The sequence below is a fragment of the Perognathus longimembris genome, chromosome 6, assembly GCF_023159225.1.
Source record: "Perognathus longimembris pacificus isolate PPM17 chromosome 6, ASM2315922v1, whole genome shotgun sequence".
NCBI classification, from domain to species: Eukaryota; Metazoa; Chordata; class Mammalia; order Rodentia; family Heteromyidae; genus Perognathus; species Perognathus longimembris.
The window spans coordinates 49,157,839-49,182,960 of record NC_063166.1 but is presented as its reverse complement, the minus strand read 5'-3'; the positions used below and the strand labels follow the sequence as shown (position 1 = coordinate 49,182,960).

Below are 25,122 nucleotides of genomic sequence, written 5' to 3'. Positions count from 1 at the left end.
GAGTGCTCTTCTATCCTGGCAAAGAATTATTCAAACCAGCAGATGAACTGTGTGTTGAGGAAAAGAAAGCTATTTTGTTTTTCCCTTAATTGACACTTCAATCTCCTAAGTCTCCACAGTAAATGGTTCGATCTAGTTGAGCAGTTAGCCTCGGTTCTAGTTCCTTTCCACGTGCTGTTCAGGATGTCAACAATAAACAGCTGAAAGCAAAAAGAGGCGTGATCAACTCAGGTGCTAAACAAGGTAGAGTTTCCAAAAGGTCCCGGGGGCTTTGACCTCCGGGCGGATTCAACGTTTTTGTTGCTCGACGAGTGCCTGATAGCGTTAGTTGCAGGCTGCCGTCAGCCGTGATGGCGTCTAGCCTAGAGGTTTCACGAATCCTCACTGGAATCTATCCAACTCAGGTGATCAGGCAAGGCGGAAGATACCGTGCCACACCCCAACACACCTCCGCCAGCTCCTCCGCAGGCGCCCCACCCCATCCCCGACGCGGCGGAGAGCCGGCCCCACCCTCAGTTCCGGGGGCGGACTCTGGAACATCTCACCCAATCACAAATCCGCTCCGGCCGGTTGGACCAGTGAAAACCCGAATCTGGATTGGCTGGCATCTTCTGAGAAGGAGCCTGCCCCGGAAGCCACTACCTCCCTCCAGCCACACTTGGGCGGGGCCAGCCTTTGTCTCACCGTCCCACTGGCAGAGCAAGCTGTCCATTACGGGGAGGCGGGAGCGGCCGGGACGCTCGAGTCGGCACCGGAGCGTGGCAGGCCGCGCGCGGGAACCTGCGGACCGCGCCGCGGTAACGCTCGCTCCCCGCCGCTGCGATCTGGGCTTCTCGGGCGGAGCCTCCTGGGAGGAAGAGGAAGGGAGGAAGAAAAGAAACGCTCTTCCCGAACCCTGGCCCCAGGCGAGCGGTGAGAGGTGCTGAGCTTCGGTAGGCCCACTCGGTGACCTTCGGGGGCTGGTCCCCCTAAGAACCGCGGCCCGCGCGGGGGGCTCCAGGACGCGAGTGGCCGCGGCCGGCGCTGATCTCCGGGGACGTTAGGGCGAAGGTAGGTAACCGCCCGTGCCTGTGGTACCGGGAGGCGAGGGGGTTCCCCCAGAGACCACAGCGACCCCGCAGCCCCCTCCCACGGAAATCCATTCGCCGCCCCTCCATTGTCAGTTAAGACCGGGTTTCGCCCGTTTCCCCCTTACGTTCCCTGTCCCTGCGGTTGCCGGTCAGGTTTTTGCCTGTTCAGAGCCCGGCTGTGGGTTCGCTCCGCCGGGAAGAGAGCCCTTTGGGGACCGGAAGACGACCTGGGGAGCGTGCTTCTGTCGGGCGTCGGGTTAGTGTAGTTAATAACTCCAGGCTGGAAATGATGACCTGCGCTACTGTTGCAGCTTCTCTGGCCCAGATTCAAAGAAGTTAACTCTGTGGATCACGGAAGATCTTTTACATTGTTTCGGTCCTGGGTCTCCCCCCCCCCCCTTTCAGATTTCCCCTCTGGCCAGATGTCGCTGGGACCTGGGGAACCCGAAGCGGGGGCTGTTGATCTGCGGGTGGCGGATCGCTGGGTGGTGGTCGAGAAAGGGAAATGAATGGAATCCGGGAACCGCGGCGGAGGCCCGGAGTGTTAGAACCCCAGTGGAGGAGAGGGAGTATTAGGGAGAAGAGGGATTTACAAGGGGTTATATAGCTAGAGACTAATGAGTGCCCTGGAAGGAAATGTCGAGTGAAACATCCTGGAATTTTTACATTGATTCTCCAAAGAGAAGGAACATCCAAAAAAAAAAAAAAAAAAGCAGATACAAGAGCTGTGGCATCCTAGCAAAAAAATTAAGGCCCCCCCAATTTCCCTGGAAATGATAAATCGGGAGTGTACCACTGCCTTTTCTCAGTTTTAAAAATGTTATAGTAATACCCTTATCCATTTATAAAAAATGAGGGACAGTAGGTAAGACACTTAAATACACTCCCATGTGTTTGCTGAGACTTCACTGAGGCCCTTGAAGAGTGAAAGCATAGAGGCTTAGGCTGGCTCTTAACTAGTAAACAGATAGCTATAACATTAAAAACAAATGTGATCGCTTATACCAATTCCATTAATTATTGGCTCAAATAATTTATCAGATCTATTCATTCCTACTCCTCAGGTTATCAATTTAGCAAAGCATAGCAATGCCACTCTGAACTGGCATATTTTCAGGGTTCTGATATAAAACATCCTTAGTCCTTTGCTTACTAGAAGAAACACAAGTTCTACTTATTCCTATGATAATTATGGAAACTATTATCTTGTTTATTTGGCCAGTAGCATTAGCCATATGGTTAACAACAAATATTACAGTAAACCTTAGTTTAACCCAGTAAGTTGGGGAAACAACCTTAGTTATTTCTTCTGTATTTGAGGTTTTTTCACTACATTTATAATGTAGCAGGGTACTGACATTTTTCAAAGGCACAGGACTTACCAAAATGTGTGCTTTATGTTTCAGTATGTCAGAAGCACTTAACAGAGCTAATTTTCCCCTACCTTAGTTTCTAGGCCAGCTCCCTTCCAGCTCTTTGCCCTAAGAGTACATACATGACTGAACCCTTGAGTATTCTTTCATAAGCTCATATTAAGGGCAGAAAAGTTGGCTGGCACCTGTAATCTTAGCTACTCAGGGGACTGAGATCTGAGGATCACAGTTGGAAGCCAGCCCAGACAAGAAAGTCCCTGAGATTCTTATCTCCAGTTAACCACAGGAAAACCGGAAGTGACTTTGTGGGTCAAAGTGGTAGTGCACTAGCCCTGAGTAAAAAAACTCAGGGAGAGCCCCCAGGCCCTGAGTTCAAGCCTCATAACCAGCAAAAAGAAGTTAAATTTCTAAATCTATACATCTGCTTCTTTGTAATATCCTCCCTCAACTGGGTTGAGGGAGCTGTTCATTTTTTGTGCCAGTACTGAGGCTTGAACTCAGGGACGGGTTGCTGTCCTTTAGCTTTTTTGCTTAAGACTATCTAACACTTGAGTCACAGGTCCACTTCTGGCTTTTTGGTAGTTAATGGTGTCTGCGTATCTGACTTTCTTCCCATGACTGGCTTCAAACCATGATTCTCAGATCTCAACCTCCTAAGTAGCTAGGATTACAGGCATGAGCCATGGCACCTGATTCAACAGGGTTGTTTTTTTAAGTGGATTAATTGTAGGGGGAAAAAACAGTTGTACTTTAAAGGAAGAAACAGATGTTAGTATTTATACTTATGAACTTTTTAGAAAGAAAATGTGACATTTCAGATACAGGTAAAACTCATGTCTCCAACTTCCAAGAGATCTTTGAATTCGAAGGTGTATTTCTTTTGTGCAGCTACACTGCACTTAACCTGGGTTTGTGCCACAGAAGGTAGGCATTCTCCCTTTTGATTCCACACATCCTTGTTTTCTTCTGTAGCTTATGTGGATTATAATCACCATTTGAATACTCCCTCATTGTTTCTTCTCTTACCTCCTTAAGCCTGCCTTCCCTAGCTGGGCGTGGTGGCATTCAAGAAGCTGAGGCATCTTCACCCTCCGGATCCTTGTGGGTGTGCTCATGATTGTCTTTCCCAGACTCACCTAGAGACAGGTATATGCTCTTTCTCTGTTTGGCCTTTTGTTGAGCCCCAATCCACTTGTTTGCAGTTTGGCCCACTACCCTTACTAAAACAGCTTTCCTGTATGTCTGAAGGCAGTTGCACCAGGAACTTGTGTCATATATACTGGGATTAAAAGTCATAGTAGCCAGGTGCCAGTAGCTCACACCTATAATCCTAGCCACTCAGGAAGCTGAGATCTGGAGGTGGAGTTTCAAAGCTAGCCTGGGCAGAAAAGTCTGGGAGATTCTTATCTCTGGTTAACCATATGTTTCATTAAAAATAAAATGTCATAGTAATGTCAGCACATAGGTCTCATGCTTCTTAGTACCTGATGTACACCGTCCCATTTATTCTACCACAGCTGCTGTAGTAAGATATTACCATTATACAGGGAGCAAGCTGAGGCTTAGTAAGATCAATCTCAGTTTAAAGCCACCTGTCTGTAGTTAGTCGTTGTATTGTCACCAGTAGAAATGGAGGATGGTTATGGCAGACTGTCCTTGAGCGCTCACTTGTGGTCTCCACCCTTCCTATTTCACAGCCGCTGAGTCCCCCAGGTCACAGGAGACCACTGGCAGGGGCTGCCTCCCACAGCCTGAGATGGCATCTGTGGACTTCAAGACCTATGTGGATCAGGCCTGCAGAGCTGCTGAGGAGTTCGTTAATGTCTACTATACCACCATGGACAAGCGGCGCCGGCTGCTGTCCCGCCTATACATGGGCACAGCCACTTTGGTGTGGAATGGAAATGCTGTTTCAGGACAAGAATCCTTGAGTGAATTTTTTGAAATGTTGCCTTCTAGTGAGTTCCAAATTAATGTGGTAGACTGCCAGCCTGTTCATGATGAAGCCACACCAAGCCAGACCACGGTCCTTGTGGTGATCTGTGGAACAGTGAAGTTTGAGGGCAACAAACAACGGGACTTCAACCAGAACTTCATCCTGACTGCCCAGGCCTCACCCAGCAACACAGTGTGGAAGATAGCCAGTGACTGTTTCCGGTTCCAGGACTGGGCCAGCTAGTAGGGGCGATAGGCCTCTTGGCTTCAGTGACAGCTCTGTAGAGAAATTGGTCTCAAATCTCAGGATGTGATTAACACCAGTTCGGTTTTGTCTCTGCAGCAACACTGCAGTCCACACTGTGCTGAAGTTGAGTTTGTGTGTGTGATATGTGTGTGTGGATCCTAGCACCCTTTTTCCTGAGTATATACTCATTTGTCATAGTTGCCTTTAAAAGTAGTAAACTTTTTCTATTTTTCTACTTATCCAGTAGAGACATTGATTTGGAAATTCTGACAAATAAAAAAAAGTATACAAATGCTGTTTCTCTTTCTTTACCTGATATGTTCAGCTAGGTTTGGAAAAAAGAGATTAATGGCAGACTGTATACTAGACAGCACCTGCAAAGTTGAGGTCTTGAGCAGAGCACCTACCCATATACCTGTTGTGCACAGGTGACACACAGCTGTGTATCTTATCCCTCTAAATGTTATGTGTCACCTGAAACACTGAAAATTACCTACATACAGGCCCCACCCCCAGACCTACCACCACCACCACTAAAATCACTGGGGGCAGCTGGGAAATGGCATTTTATTGTTCAGAGCACCCCAGTTGCTTGATATTGTGATTCGCCTCAGGGTATGCCACAATGCTGGCTTTGCTCTACCTGAGTGATAAGGATAGGTGAAATGTCAAAAGTTACTGATAAGTGCTTATACATGAAACTTGTAAAAATGACAGCACTGCTTTTAAGAAACACCAGAGTTGGACCTTAAAGACTTGGCTTTCTAGTCCAATATATGGGTTTTTGTTTTGTTTTTTTTTTCTGGTATCATGGTTGGAACTCAGCCTCGTACTTGATCAATTTTATTGCTTGGCTGGTCCTCTACCATTTGAGCTGTGCCTCCAGCTTGGCTTTTTGCTGGTTAATTAAAGATGGAATCTCCTGGACTTTACTTCCCAGGATAGCTTTGAACTGCAGTCCTTGGGATCAGTACCAGGAGTAGCTGGGATACAGACAGGAGCCACTGGCATCCTGCTACATAGCTAGGGCTTTTGTTGTTTTTGTTTTTATTTTATTGCCAAGGGGTTACAGTTATATACGTAAGGTAATGAGTACATTTCTTGTCAAACTTGTTGCCCCCTCCCAGAAGCTGAAGGATGAAACTAGTTAGAATTTTGTTTCTATCCTGCTCCCTGGAAGCAGTTACAATGGCTAGACCACCACTCTGGCTCCATCTTGGGCTCTCAGAACAGCTCAGCTGCGCTATAGATTAATGTCTGGTTCTTTGGTGGTGATGGAGCTGCCAAAATAGCTCTGGGTTACATACCCCAAGACTTCAAATGAGAAATGAGTCTGATCTTAAATCATCAATCAGCTGGGAGGAGATGGTATGGACTGTAACAGTACTAAATGAAGAAAGTGACTTGCAAGAAGGGCAGACTGGTTTATTCTACTTGCTCTGCCATGGCACTCTGGGGAACCCCAGGAGGAGGTGTCTTCCTGGTACTTAAAGGGTTTCCTAATCTAATCAGGAGATACTGAATAAGCAAATTAAGTATAATCTTGTGCCACCTACCAGTATTTCAGTCAATTCTGGGACTAGTTCAGAATATGCTGCCTTGTGTTTGGGCCAGTCTTGGTTTATGTTCACATAAATGAGAACATGCCCCTGCTGCCTTCTCATTATGGAAGACATGGCTGTAAATGCAGCTTTAAAGCTTCCTTTATAGAGTGGTCAAACAAGTCCTACAGATTTGTATGTAACAAGCTGACACAAGGTATTCAGCTGAGACACGAGTAACGAGATTTACTATATGTACAAACTTTGTGGAAGCAAAAAGTGCTGTCTTAGAGACTGGTTTTAATTATCTTAATGTGGGGACAAGGCATTTGCTACCGGAGTATCTTCACTTTATAGTGTGCACATCTTGCTTTTTCAATTACAATTTCAAGAAAGAACCTGGGATGTACTTAAGAATCAAAAAGGAAGGACACTCATGTTGCTCCAGGGAATGAGAGCTGCCGAAAATGCGCGGTGGTTTCCAGGTAGTACCTGTTTAACCAAACACATCAGAATCTCACAAAAATATATTCACCTTAAAACTGTTAACACTTAAGCTTGTGAACAATGGTTTCTCTTAAAACTGTGCTAACCTGCCCAAACTTAAGGCAGCTAAAGATAGGTGATAAACTCTTGAACTGATCCTTAAGTCGTCCAATTCTCTTTTTCCGCATTTATTCATTATTGTAACGGTTATATACAGAGGGGTTACGGTTATATAAGTCAGATAAAGAATACATTCCTTTTTGAACAGTGTCACCCCTTCCCTCGTTCTCTCCCAGTTTTCCCCTCCCATCCCCACCCACAAGTTGTATTGTTCATTTTAAACACACAGGCCGGCGAGTATCATTGCTGCATTTGTTCACCCTTTGTCCCACCACTGCCTTTAAATATTCTTAATTGAACCTCCCGGAATGTGGCCTAATTTGCGGTATTTTGGAGCATCAGAACTGAGCATCAGGGGAAGGGTCCCCAAAGGAAGGGTGATGGTGTTCCTCCACCGGAGACGCTGTCCACCGCCGGCGCCCTGTTCCCAGCCGAGGGCGCAGGGTAAGCATCTCTGAGGAACTGCTCTTCTCGGCAGAACTCCGCTTCCCCCATGTTCTCCCCTTGCCCAGGCCGCACGCGACCCTCGCTCACACGCCCAACGCAGCTCTAACTGGCCTGAGCACAGCACTGGCAGCGCTTGCGCCACCCGCATGGCCTGAGAATGGACACATTAAAGCAGACGTCATTACTCCGCGACTACCCAGGACCAATGGAAACACTCGGCCTGGTTTTACGAAAACGAGGCGCAAGCATCATGTGACTCCCGAGGCCCAGCTCCGCCTTCCGTTTCCAAGGAGATCCGAACAGAGTAGAGCGTACCGGGACAACCAGTGGGCGGAGACTACTGAGGGGACTGCGATGGCTGTGGTCTCGCGAGGAGAGCCGGTCGGGGGGCGTGGCCTGGCCCATTGGAAGTTGAGGGGGTTTGGGCGGAGCCTCGGCAAGCGCTGGATGAACCGGGCTTTGGATGGCTCCAGGCTTTGGGTGAATAGGAGGACCCGAGCTTTGGGGCTGTGCAAGCTTCTAAATTTGTCCTCAGAATGTTAAGACTTTAGGACGGTGCTTTGCAATCTATTTCTTTAGCATTAGTTGTTGCTTAGATCAGATCAGAACCTATGTAAACTCATGTAGCTCTTTCTCCAGTAGGACAGCCATAATATGGTGAGCGTTCCCGCAAGCTATTAAATACTGTTGAACTTTTAAAAGATACTCTTTAAACAGGCTGTGCTGGGGCTAGGCAATGGTGGCTTGTTCAAGCCTTCCACAACCGACAAAAAAACAAGCTGTGTTGGAAGGGCAGGTTCTAGGAAAAGTGGGCGGCCATGAAAGACTGAATGAGACTGAGTATCCTGGAAATAGATTATATGCGTGTTTAAAATTAGAACACTGAAACCTGGAAAAAAATTGTACTGACTGTGTATGAATAGACCAACTGTGAATGTGTAGATTTTTTCTCTCAAAGTTTCACTTTCAAAAGTTCATTGCAGTAACTATGCTTATGTAATTGTCCACTCATTTACTTCTACAGCATGGTTAAAAGGGAGAGCCTCTCTGTGTGTATTAGGTATACATATGTGTATACCTATATATGTATATAAATGTGTGTATTATGTATATATATGCATATGGATGCAGATATATAAACTATATAGTGTATACACATATTTTGGTTGTATTTCCAACTGCCTCCAAGATTGCTTTTCTTCTGAATGCTCTGCAGCATTCCTTCTCTAACATGAATTGTCTACTAATATACTTTACTATTTTTATTGGACTGCTAATTTTTTCCTTATTGATTTCCTGAGATTCTTTGACTAAACTTAATATATTTGCCACCTTGGAAGCTGCTAGTATTTGAAAATCTCTAGTACTTATAAAGGTAATAGAATATAAAAGTTATGATCGTCATATGCTACTTCTTCATTAGGTCAAGCATTAAGATTAAAGAAATTGCCAGCTGCCTGGGGCTCATGCCTATAATCTTAGCTACTCAGGAAGGTGAGATCTGAGGGTCACAGTTTGAAGCCAGCCCAGGCAGAAAAGTCCACGAGACTCTTAGTCTCCAATTAACCAACAAAAAGCCATGATTAGAGCTGTGGCTTATGTGGAGTGCTAGCTTTGAGTGAAAAAGTGGCAGCACCAGGTCCTAAGTTCAAACCCTACCACTGTTGCGCGCATGTGCACACACACACACTCACACACACACAAAGGTTGAAGAACCCCATTTAGCATTGAATTAACTAAAGTGAGCATAATTCTCAGCCTAACCTTTTTCAAGTATCATGTTTTTATTTGTAGTTACGTCTTCCTTCCTTCCTTCCTTCCTTCCTTCCTTCCTTCCTTCCTTCCTTCCTTCCTTCCTTCCTTCCTTCCTTCTGTTTTATTGCAGTACTGAAGTTTGAGCTCAGATTTCATGTTCTCACTCAAACTTTCTTTCTTATGGCTGGTACTCTACCACTTGACCCGCCTCCAGCCTGCATTTTGCTTTAATGAGAGATGGAATCTCACAGACTTCTCTGCCCAGGCTGGCTTCAAATTTATATTCTCCAGGTCTCAGCATTCTGAATAGCCACCAGGGCCCCTCTTTTAGGATATTTGTAATACCTCTTAAGCTCTTTGGAAGCTCAGATATGGTCCTTGATAATTATTGTAAGACTACAGCATCATTGTGACAAGGTTTTATTTGTGTGTTTGTTTGTGTGTGTGTGTGTTTGTGTAATTTACAAAATACTTGTTACTGATTCTGGTTTAAAAGACTATATACTTTTCTATTCCTACACAGCTATGGCTGGTGGACCCAGGAAACATCCAAAGCAAGCATCAGCCTCAAAGCATTGGGTGTTGGACAAGTTGACTGGTGTGCTTGCTTCTCATCCATCCACCAGGCCCCAAAAGCTGAGAGAATGTCTGCCTCTCATTGTTTTCCTAAGGAACAGACTTGAGCATGCACTGATAGCACATGAAATAAAGAAGCTTTGCCTGAAGCACTTTATTAATATTGATGACAAAGTCAGAACTCATATAACCTACCCTGTGGGTTTTATGGATGTCATCAGCATCCACAGATAGGAATCTACAATGAACCACCTAAAAGGTAGACGTAGAGCTGTGGCTCAAGTGATAGAGTGCTAGCCTTGAGCTGAAAAGCTCAGGGACAGCATCCAGACCCTAAATTCAAGCACCAGGACCAGCACAAAAACAAATGGACAAAAATGACAAAACAGCACTCATGGAGCTGACTAAAACATTAAACAATGTCTGATGCTACAGAGCATTCAGAAGAAAAGCAATCTCGGAGGCAGTTGGAAATACAACCAAAATATGGAAATACAACCAAACGACCAAAGGTCGTTTCACTGTTCATCAAGTAACACCTGAGAAGGCAAAGATCAAGTTGTGCAAAGTGAGAAAGATCTTTGTGGGCACAAAAAGAACCCTTCATCTATTGACCCATGATGCCTGCACCATTCGCAACCCTGATTCTCTTATTAAGGAGAATGACACCATTCAAATTGATTTGGAGACAGGCAAAATAACTGATTTAATCAAGTTTGACACTGGTAACCTGTGTATGGTGACTGGAGGTGCTAACTTGGGAAAAATTAATGTGATCACCAACATAAAGAGACGCCCTGGCTCTTTTGATGTGGTTTATGTGAAAGATGCCAAAGACAAAATCTTTGCTACCCGGCTTTCATACATTTTTGTTATTGTCAAAGGCAACAAACCTTTTATTTCTCTTCCCTGAGAAAAAGGAACCCATTGCCATTGCCAAAGACAGAGATAAGAGACTGGCAGCCAAACAGAGTAGCATGTGAAATATCTGTAGGTAAAATGTTGGAAAACATAAATTGAGGGCTGGGAATATGGCCTAGTGGCAAGAGAGCTTGCCTCCTATACATGAAACCCTGGGTTCGATTCTCCAGCACCACATATCTAGAAAACGGCCAGAAGAGGCGCTGTGGCTCAAGTGGCAGAGTGCTAGCCTTGAGCAAAAAGGAAGCCAGGGACAATGCTCAAGCCCTGAGTCCATGCCCCAGGACTGGCCAAAAAAAAAAAACAAAACAAAAACAAACCCATAAATTGATTTCCAGTAAAGATAATCTAGCAGAATAAAAGAAGCCTCTGTGGCCATGTTAAATTACTCCAGAATAATGCTCAAAAATGAGAGTATTTTTGTGTTTGTACCTTTTAATAGAATCAGGTCTTCCCGAAACAGTGTTATTTGTTAGTATGTTTCTTATTTCCCCACCAATAATAATATAGTTTTTTTCTTGTATACATTTTACTTAGGTCTATTTTGAAATCCGAAGCCTATCTCAAAAGGAAAAGTAATTCTATGTGCTAAAAATATTGTCTGTGTGTATGAATCCTGTACTTTAGAATGTTTTGGTACCATGGTGAGAAGTGGAGAAACTGCCAGCCTGTCCATTGCTGGTGGAATGTAAAAGAGGCAGCTGCTATGCTTTCTAAAACATTTAATCTCAAGTGGTAAAGCACATGCCTAGCAATTAGAAAACCCTGAGTTCAAACTCCAGTACCACCATTTGGGGCAAGGTGAATAAATACTAATTGAGGGGGAGAATTTGATCAAAGCACACTATATGCATGTATAGATCTATGACAATTAAACCTCTTTCTACAGTTAACATATGCCAATCTAAAAAAGGTTGGTTCAAATAAGTATGAGAGAAAAATTAATCATAGACAAAAGGAAGAAAAAGTTAAGCAGGGCTGGGAATATGGCCTAGTGGTAGAGTGCTTGCTTTGCATATGTGAAGCCCTGGATTCGATTCTTCAGTACCACATATATAGAAAAAGCCAGAAGTGGCGCTATGAGAGTGCTAGCCTTGAGCAAAAAGAAACTAGGGATGGTGCTCAGTCCCTGAGTTCAAGCCCCAGGACTAGCAAAAAACCAAAAATGTTAAACACAGAATTAACACATGATTCAGCATTTCCATTTGTAGGATGTACCTGAAAGAAATGAAAGCAGGAACATACACACATACACACACACACACACACACACACACACACACACACACAGAGTAGCATTATTCACAATGGCCAGTCTATGTATCAATCAAGACATTGTTAATGAACCAGTGATGTTTCAGGGACAAGTCTCTTTGAAGGAGGTCTCTTACTGGCCCTTGGATACTAAGTTTATGATATCACCAAAAATAATCTGAGGACACACTGAGGTAGATATCATGAAAGTTTATTGGTAAAGCAAAGTAAAGATAGATCTCACTCAACCCAGACATGAATGCAGATACATCTGATAATGGCAAATGCCACCATCATATCCTTACTCCCTCTCCTTCCCCATCAAATATACAAATCCTCCTCAATCACTTTTGGATGAGAAACATGTTCTTGTTTTCATTATCATTATCCCATACCAGGATTCATTTGGAGACAGTTACAGGGAAGGGATATGCTTACAGGAGGAAGGCCTTGGTTTGCTCCTGGTTGGGAGAAGGGAAACAGAAGTCTTTCGAGTTTAGGAAAAGTCTACCTGGGACTCAACATGGGGAATGGTGCAAACAGCCAGGAAGGCTTCATGAAAAAAAAACCAGGGCATGAGGAAGAGAAAGAGCCCAAAGATGTGAGCTCATCTGAGACATTTGAAGGTTGGTTTTTGTTTTCTTTTTGACATCCCTAAGGGGCCTGGAAACCAGTCCCCCACAAATACCGAGGAATGACTGCATTTATAAATTATTTACCTAATGGAGGACTTTCAATCTAAAATGAGAACTTCTACAACTCAAAAATAACAAGACAAAAACAACACACACACAATTTTAAAACGAGCAAAGGGACCAGGGGTGGCTGCTCATGTTTGTTATCCCATCTACATGGGAGGCAGAGATCAGGAGAGTCACGGTTTGGGGCCAGCAAAGCAGACCTCATCTCATCAAACAAGCTATTGGTGGTGGTGTGGGAATGTAACCCCACCAATTCAGGAGGCACAGGCAGGAGGAGTGTAGTCTAGGATGTCCCCTCTCTAGCACCCCCACCCAATTCTATGTGAAAAATAAAGGACAGGAGAAGTGGCTCAAGTGGCAAAAGGCGTGCTTAGCAAGGGAGAGACCCCCAGTTCTAGCACTAGTGCCTCAAAAAGAACACAAAAGGCGCGGGATGGTGCAAAGGCCTTGTGAGTTCACTACGGGAGATATACAGACATCGAGCATGGAAATATATGACGCTTTTGGATAAGGCAAGCCAAGTGAAGGGCTAGGGCAGGCCGATGGTTTAGGGCGCAGGGACTCTGGGAATCTTAGGGCAGTTTTCCACGGCGAAGCGGGAAGTTCCGTGCAAGGCTGATGGTGGGATAAGGTCCAGGTTCTGGGGCGTCAGGACTTCAGCAGAGGAGGGGCCGCTGGGGAGACACACTCCGCTGGGAGGGCGTGCAGAGCACCGCTAGGTTGCAGTGCCCCCGGCACGGACTCCACGCCCGGCCGTGTCCCGGCCACTGCGGCTGCGTGTCGCCTCACGGTCTTCCGCAACTAGCGCCCGGGTCTCTCTCCACTCGCGCCACGAATGTCTCCTGCGCAGACGCAAGCTTTGGCCCGCGGCAGGTGACGTGTCGGGCGCTCCAGACAGACGCCCTGCCCAGTATACGTCAGATCACGTAATTTGTCGGAACAGCTTCTGCAGCTGGACGTGCGCGCGCGCAGCCCCTCCCTCACTCTCAAGGAGGTGGGGCCCGTAGGGGGCGGGGCCGCCCCCGCCGGGGCCAATAAGCGGCGCCCGCGGTGGACTTCGCCCCGCCTCCCAGGCCGGCTGTTCCTGTGGGCCTGGTCCAGCGGATGGTGGCAAAGGTGGCGAAGGTGGCGGGGGTGCCGGCTGCGAGGTGAGCGCGCCGTCGGCTGGGCCCTGTTGGCCCCTTTCCTCACAGCCGCCTCCTGACTGTCTGGTGTGCTCGGCTATCCGGAGGAGCGGCGAGTTTCGGGGATACAGAAGCAGCCAGGCTGGGGACCGCCCGGGCCGAGGTCCAGGCCGGATCATGCGGTCCGGATGCCTGCGTTGGGGAGGAGGTTTGACTCTGGCTGCAGTGATTTGTGCTTCCTCCCTGTGGTCTTTCAGGGTGCTGCGGGGGGTCGGGGCGCGGAGGGGCTGCGAGGTGGAGGCCGTAGCGGCTGACTCGGGTTGGGGGTAGCGCGGTCCGCGCGGCGACGGCGACCCAGGATTTAAGCCGAGCTGGAGAATGAGGCTTTCTCTGCTGTGGGCGGGAGCCTTCTGGGCAGGGGCCTGGCCCATGCGCCCCGGGACCCGGGGCTGCCCGCCGACCTTAGCGCAGATGCTGGGCGCTCGAGGAGGCAGCCAGAATGCTAATGCACTGCCAGGGGACACACACACTGCTGTCACCAGGCCGCGGGTAGCCTCTGCTGTGGTCTGTACCTGCTCTCCAGGCAAAGACCAACTTGGAAACCGTGCCGAAAACCCACTTTGTTAACAGAGAAGTCGCTGCCAGACCACCTGTAAGGACTTAATGTCCTCTCCCAGGTCTGATGGCAGAGAACAGGGGAAGTCGGGACCGGGAGATAAGGGCACGAGGCTGAGTGAGCCATCTGTAGCCTTTTGTTGCCAGGCTGCTGTGAGATCTCTGAGAGGCTGCTGGCTCACCCCCCGCCCCCTCCCGCTTCACCCCACTGTGTCCTTTGACTTGGGCTTCCTTAGCGTTCTATTTACTGGGGAGTGAGTCTCCTTCAGGCGACATTGCTCTGGCCTCCTTGGTACTGGCTCCACATCTGCATGACAAAGTGACCATGTTTGGGAGCTGGTGGCTGTGGGAGCTATTTTTTTTTTTTTTAATGGGGTCAGAGGAGAGTGGGGTTGAGTTTTCAGAGACAGGAGCTTCTAGAGATGTTGAATCCAAAGTAATGTCTTAAAATCTGGGTGGTGGATAGCAGTGTTTGGGATGGTGGAGGGGCCAATAGACCTGGAAGAAGAAGGTAGATTCTGGGAACAAAAAGTCAGGATGAACCTCAAGGGGAAAGCTGGTCTTCAGGAAAAGCACAGGTATGAAGTGTGTGTGGGGGGGTGCATCATGGAGCCCAGGAGAGGAGGTTTTAGGGTGCATGGCATCTGCCTTCTGTGGAGGTAGCCCTTGGCACATGCCAAGCAAAGGTAGGTATACTGAGCCCAGAGTCTGACCAGGCTCAGGCTTCAGCCTTCACAAACTACTTGTACTTATCTGTGAAGAGTGGATCATAATAGTATTTTTTCCTGTACTAGGAAGCCAGCAAGTTTCAGGAGCAGCTGTAAGCATATGACGTGCTGCACCCACTAAGCCCTCACAGTAACCTGTGAGCCTTCTACAGAAGTGGAAGCTAAGGTCCAGAGAGGTTGAGTTACCTGCTCAAGGTAACCCAGCTTGTAAAAGCTATGGGACTTCCATGCATTATTTTAGTAGAATAAGTGTTCAAACTGTGCTGCATCTAGAGGCCTTGGATATGGGAAATTTTCCTCCTAGGAGAAAAAAAAAAGTGTTTTATTGGTTACTTTCAGTGGCAGAAGTGATTAAGCTTTGTTCCCAGACAGTGGCCACTATGTGTTTCATATCTGGTTTCCTGATCCAAGAATGAGATAGTAATGTTGCCATAAGTGTTTGAGTCATTGACCTTGATAAGCGAATGACTTTAATGTATTTCACGAGTCATAACTTTAGTCATTTGTGTTTATCTTTGGGGGAAATTTGCCAATAGTCTTTATGGATGCAAATGGTAATATTCAGGAACGTCAGAGACCTGCTAAGTGGAATGTGAGTTGAACCTTTCATTGAGAAAATCTGGGTTGTTAATCAGTGTATATGCCTTGAAGAAGTGAAAAACCTTCACAGTTTCTAGAGTTGTTAGGCCAGTGGTTGTGAATGTGTGAAACAACTCTTGTTTTTGTTTTTAAAGCTGTTTGGGGGAAGAAAAAAGATGGAAAGTGGTGCAGTTCTGCTGGAATCAAAGTCCTCACCCTTTAACCTTCTGCAAGAAATGCATGAGCTCCGCCTTCTGGGCCACCTGTGTGACGTCACAGTCAGTGTTGAGTATCAAGGAGTCCGTGAAGAGTTCATGGCCCACAAAGCAGTGTTGGCAGCCACCAGCAAGTTTTTTAAGGAGATGTTCCTCAATGAGAAGACTGTGGTTGGTACCAGAACTAATGTCTACTTAAATGAAGTACAAGTTGTTGATTTTGCTTCATTTCTGGAGTTTGTCTACACCGCCAAGGTACAAGTTGAAGAGGATCGGGTGCAGCGGATGCTAGAAATGGCTGAAAAGCTCAAGTGTTTGGACCTATCAGAAACGTGTTTTCAGTTAAAGAAGCAGATGCTAGAGTCAGTTCTCTTAGAATTGCAGAATTTCTCAGAGTCTCAGGAGGCGGAAGTGAGTAGCGGCCCCCAGGTCACGGTTGCTTTGGGCTCTAGGACAGGTGCTGTCACAGCCAGGGACTGTACTCACTCTATTGGCCTTGTGGATTCCACTGATTACCCAATGGAGAGAGTCAGCAATGGCTTGCCCCAAGACATGCCCCCCAGGAAGCCCAAGGAGAAACTAGATAAGAAGAAGGAGGTGGCTAAGCCTCCCTACCCTAAAATCAGAAGGGCTAGTGGAAGGCTGGCTGGAAGGAAGGTGTTTGTGGAAATCCCTAAGAAGAAATACACCAGACGCCTTCGAGAGCAGCAGAAAAGTGCTGAAGAGGATGTGGAGGACTACAGGTGTGCCCAAGACCAAAGCCCAGACCCTGTGGGAATGGAGATGGGGTCTGTGGTGCAAAATGAGGGTTGTAGTGCTGGTGTGGAGGTGGAGGAAGTGCTACCCAAAGCCTCAGGGGAAGGGGAAGAGGAAGGGGAACCAGATGGGGAAAGAGAAGGGGAGGAGGGGGAGGGGGAGGACGGGGAGAAGAAGAAGAGCAACTTCCAATGCACGAGCTGCCAGAAGGCATTCCTGTATGAGAAGAGCTTCCTGAAGCACATCAAGCACCATCACGGCGTGGCCACTGAGGTGGCCTACCGCTGTGACACCTGCGGCCAGACCTTCGCTAACCGCTGCAACCTGAAGAGCCACCAGCGCCACGTGCACAGCAGTGAGCGCCACTTCCCGTGCGAGCTGTGCGGGAAGAAGTTCAAACGCAAGAAGGACGTGAAGCGGCATGTGGTACAAGTGCACGAGGGCGGCGGCGAGCGGCACCGCTGCGGTCAGTGCGGCAAGGGGCTGAGCTCCAAGACGGCGCTGCGGCTGCACGAACGGACACACACTGGCGACAGGCCTTATGGCTGCACCGAGTGCGGGGCCAAGTTCTCGCAGCCATCTGCCCTCAAGACCCACATGAGGTACATGGCACCGGGGCAGGGCTGGTTTCTGTGCCGAGACACCATTCCGGAAATGCGGGGTGCAGAGTGGAGGGACTTTGGGCTTGGATCCAGTGCTGTCCCTAGATTGCTCATTTCTTCATCTATTTCCTCTAGAACTTGGGATACTTTTTAGGTAGCTTTGAATTTCTCGTTGGAGGTAAAGGGGTTTAAAGAGATGGCTCCCAACGTCCCTGAAGTTCCTTTGGCCATTGAGGCCTTTGCCCCTCCTTTCTGGCACATCTAGGCATAGAGGCCTGGACACAGCAGATCGCCCAGAAATCACACTGCTCGGTTGTATATGTGGTGCTACTTACCCTTATGGTCCTTTCCTCTTGGTTTACAACCTGCTCCTCTGACCCCTGGGCCCACAGGCCCATAGTTGAGTGAGATGACATTCATGGTTTCAGGATGTCCTTGGTTTTATTTAACTTTTTAGTTCTGAAAGTTTGTGAGGTTGGTTAGTCTGATCACCACAGGCAGAACAGATCATGCTTTCTGTAAATTTACTTTAAAGTAGATTGCTCCATAGTTCTCTTATGTATGTGGGAATTCTAGGTCTGCCTTTAAATTTAGGCTAGTTTTTGGGGAGGTAGCATGGTGTTCTTCATCTTTAAGTCTGGAGAAGTTCAAGAGACTTGTTTAAGAAGCTGGGTTCTGATGACCCCAATCCTAAACTACTCAGGAGGCTGAGATCAGGAAGCTTGATATGTGAAGCTAGCATCGACAGAAAAGTTCATGAGACTCCATCTCTAAAATAATAAGCAACAAGTTGGGCTGGAGGTGGTCACTAGGCAAGTAAGCAAGATAAGCAAGCATGAGGCTCTGGGTTCAAACCTTTGTTCTGGCAGGAATCAGCCAATCAAAGCCATGTTCTGGTGGCTCACACCTATAATCCTAGTTACTTGGGAGGCTGAAATCTAAGGATTTCAGTTCAAAGCCAGCCCAGGCAGACAAATCCCAGAGACTATTTCCACTTAATCAGCCCCCCCCCCAAACAAAAACAAAAACAAAACAAATCTAAAGTGGAAGGGAGGCTCAAGTGGTAGAAAACCAGACTTGAGTGGAAAAGCTAAATAAGAGATCAAGGCTTTGAGTTTAAGCCCCACTGTCAGCACACACACACACACACACACACACACACACACACACACACACACACACACACACACACTCAAACTTACTTGTTTAGGAGTGCTTAGTCAGGCATGGCTGATGGTCTCCTCATGCTGGTTGGGATTAAAGTGCTACTTCTCAGAAACTAGATTTTTTTTTCAGTATTTTGAGAACAGCTGTCTTTTCCAGACTGGTTAAGTCATATTGTGGAATGATCGTAAGGTATTTTGATCATGTGGTACTTTGTCAGCAAAAGTTCCTACAGTGTGGCTGACTTTTCTAAATGAGGAAGCTTTTACAAATATTAATATTTTCTAGTATTTAGAAGGAATATTCAAAGGCATAGTCTCTTATCTCTGCCTCTTTTACAGCATAAATATGGCTCAGGAACAGTTGTAGGTCATTACACACTAAATGTGGAATCATGCACAGAAATTCATTTATTTTGGGATAGAGATCATAGACTCTTCAGCTGTTCCTTTGGTCATTCTCGTCAGGTTTCTTGGAGTAATGATTTTTGCAGAATAGAGTGGACATTTTATTTTAAAATTAGCTTTGAAATACATCCTAAGTTATGTGAATGTTATACTTTCAGAATTCACACAGGGGAAAAACCTTTTGTCTGTGATGAATGTGGTGCAAGATTCACTCAGAACCATATGCTGATTTATCATAAAAGGTGCCACACAGGTAAATACCCATGCTGTTACCATTCAATGTCTTTCCTAACTGTAGAAGAAAATGTCACTGGCTAATTTAGAAGTTGGCATCTACTGAGGTGATGAAGGTTAAAGTCATGTTATACCTTTTCCATCTAGTAAGAAGAATTGAAGATAAGTACTCCTGTTGCCCACAGTGCCATGGCCTCTATACCTTACAGCTGGATTTGACAAATGGATCTTAGGTGTCCAGATGTGTGAAATAGTTTGTACAATTTTTAGCCTGAAACTGCATTTCCAACATTCTGCCCTAAAGAAATTGCTCAAAATATAAGAAAAGCTATATGTTACTCATGCTCTTCTTGCTGTAGATAGAATTGGAGACATCACAAGAAGTGACTCAGTAAACTGATAAAATCCATCCCCTGGCTCATGACCTAGCCAGAGGTAGGACTGAATGTAGGGAAACATCTGTGTTTGGATGATTAATTTAAAAATGCAGAATAGTTAATTCCCATTGTGTTGAGCCTCATAAAATCCAGAAAAATTATTATATGATAAATTATCATATTAATGGTAGTGATGTAATTAGCTTCTTTCTTTCCAGAATTTTTGTGACATCCTATCAATAGGAGAATATTTTAAGTTGGTAGTATTTTGATTTAGCACAAAGTTTTGATGTGATCAGAACCTGTAAATTATAGTTATCCTGAATCAGTTCATCCTCTACTTACGGTTTTACTTCTACTATTGTACTGGCCTCAAGTTCAAATGCAAGTGAGAGTTAAGTTATTTAATGATGTGAATTTCTAGACTGTAGAATGAGCAGAATTTGTGTCTAATGGAAGTTGCAAGATAGAGACAATACAGTATTTTTTAAAGAGCATTAGAATTCATCATTTGATGAGAATATTATGATTTTATTAGTCAATATTTTTATTTTAGTGCTTTCTAAATCAGAGGTGTGTCTCTGAAGTAGATGAGACCTGGTTGTGAGAACAGAGGACTTAAATTTCAAAAAGATAGCATTTAAGATTGTTTCTTGCCCTGCCCTTCAGTTGGGTTGGAGCTACTACTCTTGAATATCTATAATAATCCATTATAAACTTCCTCTCCTTTCAAAAGGGACTTTAATTTGATAAAGATTTACAGAAGCACTTTAAAAATAATCTAAGTCTTTCCAAGAGAAGTGAAATTATTTTAGTTTGAAATGACTAAAGTTCTCAAGTATGAGATGGCTGACTATAGTCCTAGAGAAGGTTTTACACCAACTTTCAGAAAAAAGCAAGCATCTTGCATAAACAAATATTGTATGATAGTTTTAGCTAGAAAGACCATATCCTCCTCACCGAGGGTGTTAAGAATATGGCTTTTAGGGGAGGGGAAGGGAAAGGGGGAGGAGGAGGGGGGGAATGAGGGACGAGGTAACAAACAGTACAAGAAATGTATCCAATGCCTAATGTATGAAACTATAGCCTCTCTGTAATTCAGTTTGATATATATATATATATATATATATATATATATATATATATATAATAGAATATGGATCTTGGTGCTGGGTATATGTCCTAGTGCTATAGTGCTTGCCTCCTATACATGATTCCTCATCACCACATATATAGAAAAAGCCAGAAGTGGTGCTGTGGCTCAGGTGGCAGAGTGCTAGCCTTGAGCAAAAAGAAGCCAGGGACAGTGCTCAGGCCCTGAGTCCAAGGCCCAGGACTAGCAAAAAAAAAAAAAAATAAATAAATAAATAAAATATATATATTAAATAAATAAAAGAATGTGGATCTACTCTTCCTGAGTTTTTTTTTTTTAATGCTTGTCTTGTTCTTAATTCTATTTCATCTTTTCCTGTAGGTGAAAGGCCTTTTATGTGTGAAACGTGTGGCAAAAGTTTTGCTTCTAAGGAGTATTTAAAACACCACAACAGAATCCATACTGGATCAAAACCCTTTAAATGTGAAGTGTGTTTCAGGACCTTTGCTCAGCGGAACTCTCTTTATCAACACATTAAAGTCCATACAGGTATGGCTGCAGTGTCCCGGGAAGAGTCCTTCCAGAAGTATTTGGAAGCATTAGGAGAAAAATGGCTGAACTTCCTGTGCCACTGTGAGAGCCAGCAGAGTGGGAGCACTTGTGGGTACCTATGGGGAACATCCACGTCCCTTTGGGGTGTTTTTTTTTGTTTTTGGTCAGTTGTGAGACTTGAACTCAGAGCTTGGGTGCTGTTCCGAAGCTTTTGTGCTCTTGGCTAGTGCTCTACCATTTTAAATCACAGCTCCATTTCTGGTTTTCTGGTGGTTAATTGGTTTCATGGACCTTCCTGCCTGCACTGGCTTTGATCAGCCTCCTGAGTAGCTGGGATTATAGGCCTGAGCCTCCAGTGCCCAGCTGGGGTTTTTATTGAAAAGATCAGAGAGGTGACTTCATCTGCTATGTGAACATTACATGTGTATATGGATTCAAATTTTTCTTCTCCTTCCTTCTTTCCTCCTTTCCTTCCTCCATCCCTTCTTTATTCCCTCCTCCATCTATTCATTTTCCTTTTTGTTTTCACCAGTACTTAGGCATGAATTCCGAGTCTGGATATTCTGTAGCCTTTTTACTCAAGTCTGGTGCTTTAGCTCTTGAGCCACAGCTCTACTTCTAAGGATTCAAATTTCTTAACAGTATGTTATAAGCACACATGCACACAGACACCGAGTTACTATGGGACTTGCAATTTCTACTCCATTATTGTGGAGAACAGATTATCATTTTTACAGATATGGTATCAACTGCTGGCAAGAATTTTGGCTTGCTGTTGGTGTTGGTGTAAACTGTTGGTATCTTGGGATAGATTGATGGATGCCTCCATCAGTAGGCTTTCCAGGGGTTTGGAGACTTGAGTCCAGGGTTTGTACTCTGACTTAATACAATGAGCTGAAGACATGACCCACCCATTTTCTTCTCTCCCTGTGCTAGGAGAACGGCCGTATTGTTGTGACCAGTGTGGGAAGCAGTTCACCCAGCTCAACGCCCTCCAGCGCCACCACCGCATCCACACAGGAGAGAAGCCATTCATGTGCAATGCGTGTGGAAGGACATTTACTGACAAGTCCACTCTCCGGCGGCACACCTCAGTGAGTGATGGAGGACTACATGAGAAGGAAATGCTAAACCCTGCTGGTCCTTGACCCTGAGCAACCAGAAATGCCTGTCATCACTCTCCCTAGGGTGTTAGAGGAGGCAGCAGCTGTTTTCTCCTCAGGCAGTCTTTTTTGTATTTTTTTTTTTTTGCCAGTCCTGGGGCTTGAACTCAGGGCCTGAGCACTGTCTTTGGCTTCTCTTTGCTTCTTTGGCTTTTCTTTGCTCAAGGCTAGCAGTCTACCACTTGAGCCACAGTACCGCTTCTGGCCATTTCCATATGTGGTGCTGAGGAACTGAACCCAGGGTTTCATGTATACAAGGCAAGCACTCTACCACTAGGCCATCTTCCCAGCCCCTCCTCAGGCATTCTCTATGGTCTCTCTACTCAGTGAAGTGAAGCTCCAAGGCCAGCAAATCCTTGATAGACACCTGCCAACAGTGACATCAGTAATCATATGCTTGACAATAACAGAAAGGGGGTTCAGGGCAGTAGAACCAAAGTTAAGTTGGAGAGAGACTTTTTTGGGGGAGGGCAGCAGGTAGTCTCACAATGTAGCCCATGCTGGCCTCAAACTCAGTCTTCCTGCCTCTGCTTCCTGAGGGCTAGGATAGCAGGTGTGTGCAACCATGTCTGGCTCCAAAGAGACTATTTTACAAGCTGTACTTGTTGTTAAATAAATATATATATATAAATTGTGAGAGTTACAGAGACAATTATGATGACATGTATTTGTGTTTGATTTATAGATACACGATAAGAATACTCCATGGAAGTCTTTCCTTGTTATTGTAGATGGCTCACCCAAGAATGATGAAGAGCACAAGACGGAGCAGCCTGATGAAGAATATGCATCTCCCAAACTTTCGGATAAATTGCTGTCTTTTGCAGAAAATGGCCATTTTCACAACCTGGCTACTGTCCAAGGTGGTGTACCCACTGTGCATGAAAACAGTTCTGCAGATACCACCTGCAAAGCAGATGACTCCCAGGACACTCTGCTCGCCACCACTATCAGCGAGCTTAGTGAGCTGACCCCCCCCACAGACTCGGTGCCCACACAACTTCACACTTTGACCAACATGGAATGAAAGCTTGCAATTGTGTTCCAAGCTGTGATTGTGTGTGATAGTGATATTCTGGGTAATTCCAGACTAGCTGAGAAAAAGAACTATATGCAGAGAGGTGGACAAAAATGACCTCTAGATGTTCCTGAACTTCACTCACTTGCATGGCTTTATCACACCACAATTAAGCTTTCCTGTAAAAAAATTCTGATCTGCATGATCTCAGCTACACTTTTATCAGCAAATAAGGCAGTTAACATAAGCTCCATTAATCCTGCTGTAGGCTGTGTGCATCAATCATTTGAATGCTTGATTCTCTTGATATTTAACCTACTGCTTATCTTAACTGCAGAGCACTGACCCAGCTCATGAAATTGCTGTTAATGGTCTTCCTGGTCTTGCCCTGCCTTATACTTCCATGAGTGTTTACTTCTTTGATCCTCTAAGGTATTTTTCTAGTAAGCTGAAATTAGACTGGGTCTGCCTATTTTCAGCAATTTCTTCCTTGTGAGTTGTATAAAATCAGCTTTGCTCTGGAGCCCCTTGAGTGGGACTGAAGAAATGGATTATTGCAGTCATTCCTCCCTAACTCCTTTATAGACACTAAAAAAGGAATGACAACTTGAACTCTTATGAGGCAAAGTATCTCCACTCACAGCACCTGTGTAGTTGGGGAGTTTGTCATAAGACCATCTTTTGAATTGAAATGTGGTTATTTAGTTTCATTCCTGAAAATCAGATTAGGTAAAAGCTGTCCTACCAAAGAGTCTAGTAAAACTGTAGGTTTTTGTTTTGCTTTTATTTATTTTTTTGCAGAAGACCTGAGAAATGAAGAGGCATTAGAACACTTGGGTAGTAATTTTATTCATAAGTAACACAAAGGTGATTGCTAAATTTTAAATTATTAGGATTTTTTGCTAGGTTTATCTCTTGATTTCTCAATTTTCCAGAAACTCAAGACTTGCTCATGTCTGCAACAGTCTAGTAATTCCCACAATCTGCTTAGGGAGCACATAAGAGTCTTTAGAAGGGACCAGAAGCCTCGGCGCACTATCTCTGACTATGCCTTAACAAGTGGATCGTGAAGAACCAGTAACTTTGTCTTAAATGCTCCTTTGACTATACCACACTGGACTTAAAAAAATTCACAATGAAAAGAGAATTCCATTTTGTTATTCTTGGCGTTTAGTTCCAAGGCCTTGGTGTGGTTGTGCACTTGTGAAATGCTCTGATTCACATGTAACCCTTCAACATACCCATTTTAGGAAAGCGCCTTAAAGGGAGAATTCTTTTGTTTGCTGGTTGCTTTTCCCCTTCTATTTTTAATTTATTAAACTTGCTGTGAGACACTTTGATTTTCTACAAGGAAGGTACCTTATCTTTAAGTTCCAGGATGAAGACATGGCTGCCCTGAGGCAAACTGAGGGAAGACTTTCTTCCCCAGTGCTCACATCCTGCCAACTTCTGACATTTAAGAAACTAGAGAAAAAAAAAAAAAAAAAAAGAAGAAACTAGAGAAGCGTTTTGGGCACTGATGTTTCACACCTGCTCTTGACGGTCACAGGACTCTGAGTTGCTTCAAGTTCAGTTATGACCTTGTCAACGAATCCTGTTAGTGTTTACAGAACAAAACAATAGTGATGGTCACACTACCATTTGAATCTTGGTAAGAGTGAACCTTCCCAGCAAATGATGTACTGTTTTATGGAATAAAGTCATCTTGATGAGAGAGAATTAAAACAAGATTATTTTGTTATCTACTGGAGGAATTTTTGTCTTGAATGTTTCTTTAGAAGTTCTACATAAAATTGTTTAATGTGTTAATAAATGTCTGCTTTGTAAAAGTAGATCTGTAAGTCTATTTACATTATTATTAACAGAGTTGAAGAAGACTCTTGGAATAAACGTAATGTGCCAAATAACATGGATAACTAGATGTAAAAGCAAGGTCTGTGAATCTTTACTTGGTTCAATGTAAGGTTTGCTTTACCAGCTTGGATTCCACAGAAGTGTCTAGCAGGGGGAAATAGGGGAGGGCAAATAGCCCAGCTCAGGCAGAGCAGCCTGGGGGCCGTGTTAGAAGG

The 25,122-nt window shown here is 45.0% G+C and overlaps 2 protein-coding genes and 1 pseudogene across 5 annotated transcripts; all 3 read left to right on the top strand.

Annotated features, from left to right (window-relative positions):
- The first annotated feature begins 709 nt into the window (after window positions 1-709).
- Nxt1 (nuclear transport factor 2 like export factor 1) lies at window positions 710-4,921 on the top strand. Of its 2 annotated transcripts, XM_048348704.1 has the most exons (3): window positions 710-1,050; window positions 3,479-3,589; window positions 4,141-4,921. In XM_048348704.1, the coding sequence occupies exon 3, from the start codon at window positions 4,200-4,202 to the stop codon at window positions 4,620-4,622; it is 423 nt and encodes a 140-aa protein (XP_048204661.1). In that variant the 5' UTR covers window positions 710-1,050; window positions 3,479-3,589; window positions 4,141-4,199; the 3' UTR covers window positions 4,623-4,921. The 2 variants fall into 2 exon arrangements, with proteins under 2 accessions (XP_048204661.1, XP_048204662.1); XM_048348705.1 differs by lacking the exon at window positions 3,479-3,589.
- A 4,542-nt stretch (window positions 4,922-9,463) lies between these two features.
- On the top strand, window positions 9,464-10,959 carry LOC125352307 (annotated as a pseudogene).
- A 2,549-nt stretch (window positions 10,960-13,508) lies between these two features.
- Gzf1 (GDNF inducible zinc finger protein 1) lies at window positions 13,509-24,885 on the top strand. 3 transcript variants are annotated; one of them, XM_048348700.1, is made up of 6 exons: window positions 13,509-13,574; window positions 15,628-17,045; window positions 18,775-18,869; window positions 20,702-20,869; window positions 21,809-21,966; window positions 22,721-24,885. In XM_048348700.1, the coding sequence occupies exons 2-6, from the start codon at window positions 15,649-15,651 to the stop codon at window positions 23,060-23,062; spliced, it is 2,160 nt and encodes a 719-aa protein (XP_048204657.1). In that variant the 5' UTR covers window positions 13,509-13,574; window positions 15,628-15,648; the 3' UTR covers window positions 23,063-24,885. The 3 variants fall into 3 exon arrangements, with proteins under 3 accessions (XP_048204657.1, XP_048204658.1, XP_048204659.1); XM_048348701.1 differs by lacking the exon at window positions 13,509-13,574 and adding an exon at window positions 13,905-15,088; XM_048348702.1 differs by lacking the exon at window positions 13,509-13,574 and having other exon boundaries at window positions 15,098-17,045; window positions 22,767-24,885.
- The last annotated feature ends 237 nt before the right edge of the window (window positions 24,886-25,122 follow it).